A 12300-nucleotide genomic window follows, 5' to 3' on the forward strand; every position below is an offset into this window, starting at 1 on the left:
ACAGCAACTATTGAGTTGAGATTAGTCAGCATGTTTTCCCTAGTACTGTAAGTTCTGCATTTCAATGCAGGAAAGTTTCAAACGCCTGCATTATCCCAATTCCAATCTGTTTCTGTTTTTCTTTTTATTTGATAATTCTTCCAATCGAAATTTTAATCGTATGAAAGATGTATGGTGGAGCTTTAAGTTCTTGAATTATAATCTTTTAAAGTAAAGAATGTAATCTGAAAAGGAAGGGGAGGAAATAGATGGATACTAACAATCCTTTAATTTGATACTGCACCACCACTTTTACTTTGACAAGGCTTATCTGTATAAATGACCAAAAAGTGTATAAAGATTTACAACATTCATTCTCTTGTATCATAACTGGATTGATCTTCCAAGTCCATGATCATAGTAATATGTGCATCCTCAACCTTGCTATCCTTGTAATCCTTTGGAAGCACATTGCAGTTAATAGTGTGCCACACTGGTCTCTCTTCTTGGAATAATCTGCAAAATCAAGTACAGCAATCAGCTTTTTTTTTTTTTATAATCAATAAATAAATAAATAAACACCAGAAAATACAAACTTAAATGGTGGCATTAGAAACATTATGCACCCCCTGCCCCCCTTTTTTTTGTTTCATGTGCCCATGCGAGTCAAGAGAGAGATGGCGTTCCTTAACAGCAACAAAATGTGCTATCTAGATAATTATGGATGCCAATTTGAAAGCTGTCAACACTTCATCTGTATTAATAATGTTGTTGTTTGTTAGTATGACTAATTGGTATACATCAACAGTTATGACCAATTGGTAAAAGTTAAAGGTCGCTGACCCAAATGAGAAAAGATACAAGATTAATGGCTGCTGGTAAACTCTTCCCTTCTGTTTCTGTTATATAAATTGTGACACAGTATGTTCTCAAGACGGTTTTCTTTTCTCCCCGCATTATACATATCCAGCACAGTAGCATCTCAGAACACTTGCTCATTGAACATTCAATTAATGGCCCAATGCTTGGTTTTTTGAGGTGACTAGACAGTGTATCTATTGAGAAGAAGATAACAAGAAGTATTCACTCCTGTTCTGCATACCCTTCCCTATTCAGCACTTGAATAGCAAATCTTTGATCTTTCCAACAGGCACAGTCAGATACACAAAAACTAGCATCCATAGTTCTAATCTTAGCACTTAGAATAGAGAGAGAGACTCACGGGTGTTTGCATAGCATGGGGCATTGAATAGTAAGTGCATACTTGCAGGTGGATAACTCTGTAATTGAACTAATCATTGCCCTGGGCTCCGAGCACACAAATCTCACCTGCAAATAAAAATAATAAAGCATTAAAAGAAATGAGAAAGAAATCTAAAGCAAAAAACTAGGTCTTTTTCCCTCCAAAGAAAATCTAAAAACAATATAAAAATTCTGTAACTTTCTTGCTTCATACCTCCGTTTCTCGGGGCTGATTAGTAAGATCACATATGGTTCCATTTGTATACTGATGAGCATGATACCTGTATGAGACAATATGATTTTTATTTTTTTTCCTTCTTTTTAATTAAATATTATCTTTTACCTTTTTCACACTTGAAACCTTTTTGTGGAAAAATAAATAAATTGAATACACCAAATAGTCAGTGCAACTTAAATTTTTAAACCATACTGAAGTCACACCTTTGTGATGCATCTTTTGAGCGAGGATCTTTTAACGTGGAGATATCAGAGAGATTCTGGTTGAATGCAGCAGTGCCCTCTTCATCATATACACCCAAAACAAACTCCTGAACCACCTGCAATGGTTATCTAACAAATATCATTATTTTTCATGCTTGTATAATCTATCAGATCTTCAACTCCCAGTAATTCCAAAATGAAAAGAAAATGTCCAATAGAAAATTAATAAAAACTGCTATTGGGGTCTTACTTCGTTCATTAGGTATTAGATAATACATAGGAATCCTCAAAATTACTTTTATGATAGCAAAAGATACTGCTTCTGCTTTAATAACCATTACTACTACCACCTATCATACAACTTACTACTTCAGATCAAATAGATGGTGCCAACATCATATTCAGTGTCCAAAACCATCAGTTGAGTATCCATAACAGGTTCTGCTAATCAAATACATTTGGTACCTTTTACTGCAGTTCATTTCGAACAGCATGATATTCGACATCACTAAAGGATACATCAGACACATGACCCTCAAACCAGTGAAAAAAGCCTGGTCTAATGTAATCTACAAGCACCTTAAGTTCACTTAAAAGACTACCTTATCCTCTTCCAAATGTAGTTGCCGTAACTGCTTTTGATAGCAAAATTCGTAGGACCACCAACCCTCTTGCTGCATGAAAGATTTGATAACATAAGCACAAAATGTTTATGGTAGACTAAGCAGATATCAAGATACGCAGCAAGTAATTCCAAGGAAGAACAAAGGCTTTCTCAATTTATTATGTTTTAATTTTAGACGATAGAAAGATTATTCAATATAGGAAACACCAAACAAACAGTTTGTAGGAACCAAATGCTCACTCTGAGAAAGCATCGATCTTTCAGTACTTCCAGTAGTTCATCTGGTGTCTTCAGTTTAACCCGTTTCTCACTTTCCACAATCATGCTGCTTGTGTTCTGCTGAATAACTGGCTTTCCGGTCTTAGCTTTCTCCACCTTAGGCAAGAAACATAAAAAATTCTTTCCATCTTTATTAGGCATAACAACAGACTCCTGATCATCATCCTGCAAAATATCACAGGCATTATAATATTAACAAAGTTCCAGAAAAGAAAAGATTCACATGGAACTTGATAGGTTTACATGAAAGAAAAAACCAGCCCATTGAAGCTACAAGCACAGGGAAAATTTATGACAAGACTAAGAAGCCAAGATTTCATTATTCTTATATCCTTAATAACCATCTCACAGAGAAACAGAACCACGCCGCACTCTAATCATAAATTCAACACATTCTCTCCAATTTGAAAATAAGAAATTTCTTAAGCATTCCAACATAGGACATGAGATCATTATATTGAGTCAATCACGAGGATGTACAGAAGATGCATGTTGCTAATGTATTTGAATTGGTTAGTAGGAAAAACAACTATAAGCTGCAAATATTAAGAGTATGTTATTTAGAAAACTTTAAAATTAAAAACTTCCAGATTATTTTAAGATGTAGGTGTCAGTGGTTTCAGGATTTTTACATGTCACCATTTACAAATTTTACTCGCTCAAAAATAATTAGTAGTAGAAAAAGATTCTCTAATATGCCATGAATAAATGGCAAAGCCCCAGTGAATATGCAGATGATACTATAACTTAATATAGAATGTTGTTTTCTATGCCAATTCATTATACAAATTCCATCATGCAATAAGATCCTAAAAGGGTCACAGTGGCACTAAGAAGGCATTACTTACTAAACTTAAACTCCATTTTCAAGTTTAAAGAAATTTTTAATGAGATAGATATGGATGGTACACGAAGAATAAACCTAAGCGAATGATTAGTAGAAAAGGAGAGGCAAGAAAGGAAACTTTCCTTATCAATGGTAGAGATTGATGTACTCATATTGTAAATACAGGGACATGATTGCGAAATCTACAACTAAGATCGAATATGAAGCGATAAGCAGGAAAGAAGAGACTGCAAAGTGTTCATCCAGATTTTATCAAAAGTAGCACTGAAGAGCAACCATATGCTTAAAATCCTAAGCTTACTTACAGGATGGTAGGGGGAATCTTCTGTATGGAACTCAATCTTGTATTTTGGTTCACGGGTGCTCCGGCCAAATGTGCCAGCTGTTGATCAGTAAAGTATCAGAGAAGCATCAGCAAGCATGACAAACTTGAAAGCAGTAGAACCAATATTCTAGAATACTAAAATCAGAAGACAACGACCACAGCCAATAATCAATTTCAATATAGTTGGATGAAAACTCTGCATATGATAACATCACCCACAAAGACTTATTTGTGTAAGACAATAAGCATTATTGGCACCTATTATGGCCTGAACATAGCTTAACTACTCCATAACGATTAATAGATCTTTCTAATGGCCCTTGTTGTATGAGAAGACAGTGTATTCTACTCCTATTTTATTCAGTCTCTGGATTACTTTGTTTCTCAAATTTCTAGTTCTGTATGTTAAGTACCAATAGCCTTTCATTAGCCACAGATACACAAGCTCTTAGCATAAATTTTCTCTCAACAAATCAATAGTCAACTTAAACCTATTAGCAACTCTGCAAAAAACATTTGCCTAACATAGTCAGCATTCACAATTAAAAAACTAAATACAATTGCAAACTCTTTCTAATTGGGGGGAAAGGGAAACAACACTTTGATGCCGAAATCTGTTTACTTAGATCATAACAAATATTTACCATGCTGCCAGGTAAAAACCCTGAGAAGTGATGTAGGCATCAAATCTCGGGCCACTGAAGAACAATCATATATCTAATGTTCACCCCATTTTATTACAACCCTCGGCTGAATGAAAATAAAAAACCACAACATCCCCTTTTCTTACTATGAAGGGCTTTAGCTCTACGAAGCTCCTTCCTGTCTTTGGTGCTCATTTTACCACTCAAGCACAAAAATAACTCAGTCATCTATTTCTGTTCATATAAATCACTCTCTATTTGTAACTAAACAAGAAGCCTTGAAACAAGTACATTATATTTCAACTCTTCTACGTTTCACACATGAAAAGAAAAAATTAAAGAAAATTAAATAAAAACCCAGATACAAAATAACAAAATTAAGATGAATTAGACCAAAAAAAAAACTCTGGAATTTACATTAAAAAGTTGAATTTTGAGATTAAAAAGAAATATGTATGGACTTACCTACATGAGATGGGAAAATCTGATCGGCTAAAACATTGCTGCACAAGATACATAAAACTGCTACCAAGCTAATAAATAATCTCATATTCTTATTTCTTTTATTTTGAGAAAAGGTTAGTTTAAATCTTAAGTAAATACGAACCCTGCTAAGAAATAAAAATAATAAAAAGGAAGCAAAATCACCCAAAGCGGAAGAAGAGGAAAAAGAAGGTGGGTCGAAGTCTGAATCCAGTGACGTTGAAGATGACACAACTCCATGCACGTTACCCAATCCTATCTCGCCACGTAACGCATAGTGGTCACAGAGGAATTTTAACCAATGCCTAAGGGGGCCATTTAATTTATCATGTTTCGGACCAACGGCCCAAAAACAGCCCCTTCAACTAGGAGACTTTGTCTTCAATCGAGAAATGATGGGAATCTTTTCATTGATTTAGTTTGATGTCAAACCATAATTAAAGCCAATACTCGTTACAAAGTTTGATTAATTATTTTCTTCCTTTTTGACTGCATCTTTTGTAACAATGGACATTGACAATGCCCAAAACGATGTGAATTAGTTTCACTTATTTTCTTTACAAGAGTTTTAATCAATGTATTTAATGTGGAATCTATGTTTATAGTCATGTTTTATATGCTTAACATTTCTATAATTTAAATAATTAATTAGAATTGATCCCAAATCGTCTTACTGATAGAACCAGTAATTTGGTGACCAGTTAATCAACATTGTTATGGACAGAATTTTGTTTTCCCTAATGAAGTTACCATATTAACAATTTTAAAATTATTGTTATTATCGATAGAATTATTACTTGCACATTTTCATAAACAAAAACATTACTTGCATTAAGATTCCTTAGATATAGTACTGGGTATTTACTAGCATTTACCAAGAGTCGGTCTTGAGTTTTTACATTTTGTATTCTATAGTGTACAATAATTATTAAACTTACTAGACATATTTGAGACTACATGCTTTTTGCTAGTGAAATATTTGGGTGGATAATTAAGAAACCAGGCCAGCAACATGGAGATGAAGTTCCTTTTTAATTACTTGATGCTTGATTATTTATAAATAATCACTTAATTAGGAAAAGACTAATACGGAAAGTGTCAACTTTTGAGGAGTTTGTTTGAGCATTGAATGTTTTCCTCAAGTAATGGATTAAGATTAGAAAGAGAAAAAGCATAACCCTTGTTTTGACAAATTAATCTTTTGGTGCTAATGCATCTTTCACTTAACATCATTGAAGCATAAGGTTCATTGATTGGTCTATCCTCTTAGATCAAAAGTAAGAGTTAGAGAGTGAAAATGGCAAAGATGAAGAGAATATTGGATGAAATGGAGAAGAATACTAGGCACTTTGTGTAACTCTAAAATACTTTCAGATTCAAGAGAAAACCTAGAGATTATCAATAAGACCTTTTAATTTATATACAACCCTAAAGATTGAGTTGCTAACCACTTAAACAGAGCATTTGCTTTCCAAACGACTTGTAAACTTCCTTTTGGTCTATATGTCCTCTGTTTTTCATCTTCTTTTGACCCAAAATAGAAGAACAATGCATATTGAAGAAAAGGTAAGAGTGAGAGATGCTAATTAAGAACAAAAAATAGGAATATGCCCAAGGTTTTGCCATGCGAAGTGAAGGCGCGAGTGTCTAAGATGTATGCCAAAAGGATTAGGTAAAAAGAATTGCAAGAACAATTCTCTGTTCTTGTTAGGGCATTTGGTCAAGCCCAAGGAGGAGATGAAAGAATTGTATTTTCAAGTAAAAAATTTTAGGAGGCGTCAGAATTTGGTCGGTCAACCGAGTGAAAGCACATCGGGGTGGGGCGGTGACTTGTAACTGTAGTTAAAGTCACGTTTCTGTAGAAATCTTTTCTCGCAACTTTTCCAATAACATGTCCAAAACCAAGTCACCCACCAAAACCCAAGGAAAGGTTTCCATCTGAGTTCCCAAGAACAGCTGCCCTGCCTTTTACAGTGTGCACTTTTCTCACTCCTTGGCTTGCAATTGCAGAAAACTCATAGTTTTTTCTTTTTGTTTGTGTGATTGGCAGTTGTTTCGGACCCACCATAGTCCATAGGTTCGTTACTTTATCACCACATGGGGATAGATAGAGTGGTGCCCCCCCTTTTAGCCTTTCCGTGGCAGACAACATTGTATAATTATATATTTTTATCATAATCTGCAAAAAGGGGGAAACAAAAATTTTCCCATTCAACTCATCTCCATTAAATAAATTTGGACCTATAAGAATTCTCAATTGTCTTCTTTCACATGACTTTCCAACCTGCCTTCGACACTAAGGAATGAATGGCTATTGCCAGGGTGTTTTCTTATCAATTGGTTTAACTCTTTTTTATTCAGTATTTGTTTATCAGCCCCTATTTATTTTTATGGTTACCAGAATGCTTTGATGATGCCATTCTAATATCAACATTAAGTGCTTAATCATTACTGTTCTTATTAAAAAGATACTAATCATGATAATCTTTTATTCTTAAGTATAATGGTAATGAAAAAGATGCATCAGCACCAAAAAGATAATCAAAGCAAATGATTTCAATGTTTGTTCTATATTTTTCTCTTTCCAATCTCAACCCACTCAATATATCTTGTTTGAGGGACAACAATTAATTCACAGACTAATTTCTTTCTAAGTTATCATGTTCTTGGCTTGATAAATCATTGGATTCACTTAGTTTTGGGATTAAAAGTAACTCCAATATTACAACATTTATTAACTTAAATAAAGTTATTGACATCATAAGTTGAGATTAAATGGTGATAATAATGATCAAACACCCATGATCCTTTATTACTTTGAATTAATACAGTATATAACTGGAACACAAATTGCCTTAGATTCTTTAATCTCATATTGTATTCATGTCCTCCTCCTTCAAATTGAAAGAACCTCATATGTTGACCAAAAAATATCAATATGTTTAGTATTTCAAGGAAGCCATTATGGGGCACGATGGGATTGGATGTAGCAAAAAATTCAAGGGAGCTGACAAATCTAATGACGAATGGAAGTGGCAGTAGTCAAACAGATCTGTGCCTTTGGCTTTTATCAAACGTCCCCAAGAAATTTGGAATCCCGCGGAAAATGGACCCCACTGTATTTTCCTCATATTAAGAAAATAATTTAAATACAACCCAAAAATAAGATTAATATTCTTAAACCAATAAAGCAATTTGCATATGAGAAATGTAAAGAAAGATTTTGGTTTGGTTGGAGCCTTTTGTGGCGTTTACGTTAAGCTGGGAAAATCTTAAAGACATCACAACGTAATACAAAAAGCAACACCCGATAATATAAAATTAAAACAAAAAACCGGAAAACGTTGGTCTGTTTTCTTTTCTTCCATGTTCTCTCTGCAACACAATACATTATCCCATTTTCTCATAAAAACATTCTCTTTTGTGAGTTTTGCAGGAAATTTTCAATAGCTCATTCTTGAGATTTCATTTCCCAGATAAGCCCCCTGCCTTAAAAGTTTTCTTCTTTATTTTTGGTTTTGCGTGAAGGTCTTTATCTTTTTAGTTGAAGTTGAAGGATTGTGGATTGATTTGTTTCTCTCTGAATTGGGATTTGTTATTTCTTTGTTAAGGAGTGACAACTCCTGGTTTGGAGGGGGTAAAGACGATACTTTTCTTTTTGTGTTTTCATTTTCTGGTGATTTATATTATGTATATGTTGGTGTGCTAAGGGGAGATCCCATTTTAGCTTAGAGGGAGAGATTTAAGTTTTTGGAGTTTTTTTGGTAGATTGACACCCAAAATTGGAGGTTTTGTTTGGAAAAGATTTCTGGGTTTTGATGGTTTTAGCTGCCTAAGAGCTTTTGTTTTGGAGTTCTTGTCTTATTTGGTGTATTTGAATTGGTTTGTGGATCTGTGTTCATAGTCGTTGGGGTTGGATTTTTAACTTGTGTGAGAAGTTAGACAAAGGGGGTAGTGATCTTTTTTTTCTTGCTGTGTTTCGTTTGATTTGTTTGTGGGGTTTCTAGTTTGAGCCAAGTTATACAGTTGGTGGTAGTATTTTGGGTTGGTTTTTCTGTTGTTAGAAATTGTTGGATTTGCAATGGGGAAGCATAATGGAAAGAATAAGAAGCAAACAGGACAAGCAGGTGGTAGTAATGTGAAGCAAAGCAAAGTTGGAGATAGTAGTTCGAAAGCCTATGACAAGGACACGGCAATTTTCATTGCCATGTCTCAAGAATTGAAGGAAGAGGGGAACAAACTGTTTCAGAAGAGAGACCATGAAGGAGCAATGTTGAAATATGAGAAGGCCCTCAAATTGCTTCCAAAGAATCACATAGATGCATGCCATCTTAGGAGTAACATGGCTGCATGTTATATGCAGATGGGATTGAGTGAGTACCCCAGGGCAATCCACGAGTGTAATTTGGCACTAGAGGTAACACCCAAGTATAGTAAAGCACTGCTAAAGAGAGCAAGGTGTTACGAGGCTTTAAATAGGTTGGAATTAGCTTTCAGAGATGTTCATACAGTTCTGAACATGGAGCCAAATAATATCATGGCATTAGAAATTTCGGAAAGGGTAAGAAGTACACTTGAGAAGAAAGGGTTACGGGTGAATGATACTGTGATTGAATTGCCTCCAGAATATGTTGAACCTCCAAGTGCTTCACAAAGTCTAAAAATTGTCAAAGAGAAAACCAAGAAGAAGAACAAGAAGAAAAGCAATAAAGCCGAAGAGAACAAGGCTGTGGACCAAATTGAGGAGAAGAAGGTTGATGAAAATATAGATGAAAAGAAGGCTGAGGATAAACGGGTTGTAGAAGAGAAAATTAGCAGTAAAATGGAAGAAGAACCTAAGAAGATTGTGAAGTTGGTTTTTGATCAAGATATAAGATGGGCTCAGTTGCCACTTAATTGCAGCCTTCTGCAATTAAGGGAAGTTATTCATGATCGATTTCCTAGCTCAAGAGCAGTTCTTATGAAATACAAGGATGAAGAAGGTGATTTAGTCACAATCACCAGTGATGAAGAATTGAGATTGGCTGAACTATCAGCAGAATCACAGGGTTCTGTGAGGCTGTATATTGTAGAAGTCAACCCTGACCAGGATCCATTCTTTGAGAGATTTAAGTGTGAGGCGGTTCACAATCTTCAGATAAAACAAGGTAAGCCAGCTGAAAATGGGGATGTCAGAAATGGTATGGAAGCAGGAAAAGATTCATGTTGCATTGATGACTGGATAATTGAGTTTGCTCAACTGTTCAAGAACTATGTTGGCTTTGATTCAGATGCATACTTGAATCTTCATGAACTTGGTATGAAGGAATATTCTGAGGCCATGGAGGACACAGTTACGAGTGAAGAGGCCCAGGACCTTTTCGAAAGGGCAGCTGAGAACTTCCAAGAGATGACAGCATTAGCATTATTCAACTGGGGAAATGTTCACATGTCCAGGGCAAGGAAGAGGGTGTATTTCACAGAAGATGGTTCAAGAGAATCCATACTTGTGCAGATCAAAGCTACTTATGAATGGGCACAAGAAGAATATAGCAAAGCAGGCAAGAGATATGAAGAAGCTTTGAGAATCAAACCAGACTTCTATGAAGCTCTTCTAGCTCTTGGGCAACAACAGTTTGAGCAGGCGAAACTTTCTTGGTATTATGCAATTGGCAACAATGTTGATCTGGAAACATGGCCTTCCGAGGAGGTCCTGCACCTTTATAACAATGCTGAGGAAAATATGGACAGGGGCATGCAGATGTGTGAGGAGTTAGAAGGGCAACGCCTGCATGAACTATCCAGATCAAAGAAGGAACAAACCCAGTCGCAGAAAAAGGGATTGGATGGTTTATTCAAAGATATATCAGCAGATGAAGCTGCAGAGCAGGCTGTCAACATGAGTGCTCAGATAAACCTTTTATGGGGTACCATCCTTTACGAACGATCAATTATGGAATTCAAACTAGGGCTACCTGTCTGGCAAGAATGTTTGGAGGTGGCCGTTGAGAAATTTGAGCGTGCAGGAGCTTCTCCCACAGATATAGCTGTTATGGTAAAGAACCACTGTTCAAATAACAACGCACTGGAAGGTAACATTCAGTTGGAAGTTCATAACTCTGTATCAGCAACTAACACCTGCATAAACCTTAGAAGCATAACATATATGTTTGTCATTGCAGGTTTAGGGTTTAAGATTGACGAGATAATACAGGCATGGAATGAGATGTATGAAGCCAAAAAGTGGCAGAGCAAGATTCCATCATTCAGACTAGAACCATTACTTCGGCGGCGAGTTTCAAAAATATATCATGCATTGGAGCATGCATGAGTCCCGTGTTGTTTGAGTGGGATTTCCAGAAAAAGAGGTGGTCAAAAGGCATGCTTAAATCCTTAATATTATTTGGAAGTGGTACATATAGTCCTGCATTTGAGTTAGGTAAGCTGATTTTTTAAAGTATAAATAGCAATTGACTGTTTGATGAAATCTGTTGCAACCATATGTTCCAAAAATCTGCATAAGTCGGGTTTCCCTCAGAAAAATATTGCAAGAAGTATCTTGCTCTAGTTTTAGCTTCAACCTTGAAGTCTGCAATCTCAAATTCACTTAAAATATGTTTGCTGAATTGCTTTATCTTTCTAGCTTCCTTGTTGGTGGGAGGACTGTTTTAGCTCTTCCTTGAGTTGAAGCTCTGCACTGCATGCACCTCCCCTTGTTTCTTGCTTCTCTTAAATGAAGTTCCTTTTATTTTGGTTTACATGCTCTCTGCATGTTGTAGCCCTAAATTTGGAATACCAATTAACTTTCACTGGTCTGTGACTTCTGATTATTTGTCAGAAAATACAATTTATTTAAAGCATTCATTGCCAGGAATAATCTTGTATCATCTATTCTGCAGGTTTTCTTGCTATTTTCTTTTGAGATCAAGCTTCAGCCTTGTACTTTCACATCAAAGGAGGGACTGTTGTAGTCTGAAAGTTTCGTTTGGTTTTATAATTTCTTTTCCCAGAAAATAGATGCAATTAATCAATCCTTACATGTTTGGGGACGACTTGAAGCTGCGGCAGGGATTTCCATTTTTTTTGTTGGTTTCTGCTCATGCCTTCATCAGCTTCCCCCTCAAAGAAGCAGAATATACACGCTGAATTCATTATTTAGTTGCAATAATTTACAGATTGCCTACCTGATTGATTTGTTATTTCTAGTTGTAAGTTTCTCAGTTCTGATTTCTAGCTTAGGCATGCTTATCAAGAATTTTAGGAGACAGATATTTCTGATGGATTGATGATCATAGATTGGCTTGTTGTACTATAGGTAATTTGAGGATTGGGGATTTGTTTTCAGCTTTTGCTTCTATTTTATCAGACATTCACACATGTATTTCAGATTGTATGCTTGCAACCGAATCTTATTCTGTACAAGCTGGCTTCAGCTCCACTGAAAGGAGCCCTCAAC

At 35.6% G+C, this 12300-nt stretch overlaps 2 protein-coding genes across 2 annotated transcripts; one reads left to right on the forward strand and one right to left on the reverse strand.

The window, feature by feature from the left end:
* Positions 1–253: 253 nt before the first annotated feature.
* On the reverse strand, positions 254–5062 carry OS9 (ER lectin-like protein). The gene is made up of 8 exons (XM_021421839.2): positions 4848–5062; positions 3719–3795; positions 2528–2731; positions 2265–2336; positions 1663–1778; positions 1436–1502; positions 1202–1308; positions 254–495 (listed from the first exon to the last, which is right to left on the reverse strand). The coding sequence occupies exons 1-8, from the start codon at positions 4930–4932 to the stop codon at positions 351–353; spliced, it is 873 nt and encodes a 290-aa protein (XP_021277514.1). The 5' UTR covers positions 4933–5062; the 3' UTR covers positions 254–350.
* Positions 5063–8102: 3040 nt separating this feature from the next.
* On the forward strand, positions 8103–12266 carry PHOX3 (Octicosapeptide/Phox/Bem1p (PB1) domain-containing protein / tetratricopeptide repeat (TPR)-containing protein). Its single transcript, XM_021420309.2, has 3 exons — positions 8103–10936; positions 11027–11283; positions 11744–12266. The coding sequence occupies exons 1-2, from the start codon at positions 8947–8949 to the stop codon at positions 11173–11175; spliced, it is 2139 nt and encodes a 712-aa protein (XP_021275984.1). The 5' UTR covers positions 8103–8946; the 3' UTR covers positions 11176–11283; positions 11744–12266.
* The last annotated feature ends 34 nt before the right edge of the window (positions 12267–12300 follow it).

This window comes from Theobroma umbraticum, unplaced genomic scaffold (assembly GCF_002168275.2).
Source record: "Theobroma umbraticum cultivar Fairchild unplaced genomic scaffold, ASM216827v3 scaffold_56.0, whole genome shotgun sequence".
NCBI lineage: Eukaryota > Viridiplantae > Streptophyta > Magnoliopsida > Malvales > Malvaceae > Theobroma > Theobroma umbraticum.

Bases quoted from the DNA above. Each gene is read 5' to 3' on its own strand.
- PHOX3 (XM_021420309.2), top strand. From the start codon at position 8,947: ATGGGGAAGCATAATGGAAAGAATAAGAAGCAAACAGGACAAGCAGGT. The intron at 10,937-11,026 runs GTAACATTCAGT...TTGTCATTGCAG, and splicing joins AAATAACAACGCACTGGAAG to GTTTAGGGTTTAAGATTGAC.
- OS9 (XM_021421839.2), bottom strand. From the start codon at position 4,932: ATGAGATTATTTATTAGCTTGGTAGCAGTTTTATGTATCTTGTGCAGC. The intron at 3,796-4,847 runs GTAAGTCCATAC...ACTGATCAACAG, and splicing joins GATTTTCCCATCTCATGTAG to CTGGCACATTTGGCCGGAGC. The intron at 1,779-2,264 runs GTAGTCTTTTAA...TAACCATTGCAG, and splicing joins TACATTTGGAAGAGGATAAG to GTGGTTCAGGAGTTTGTTTT.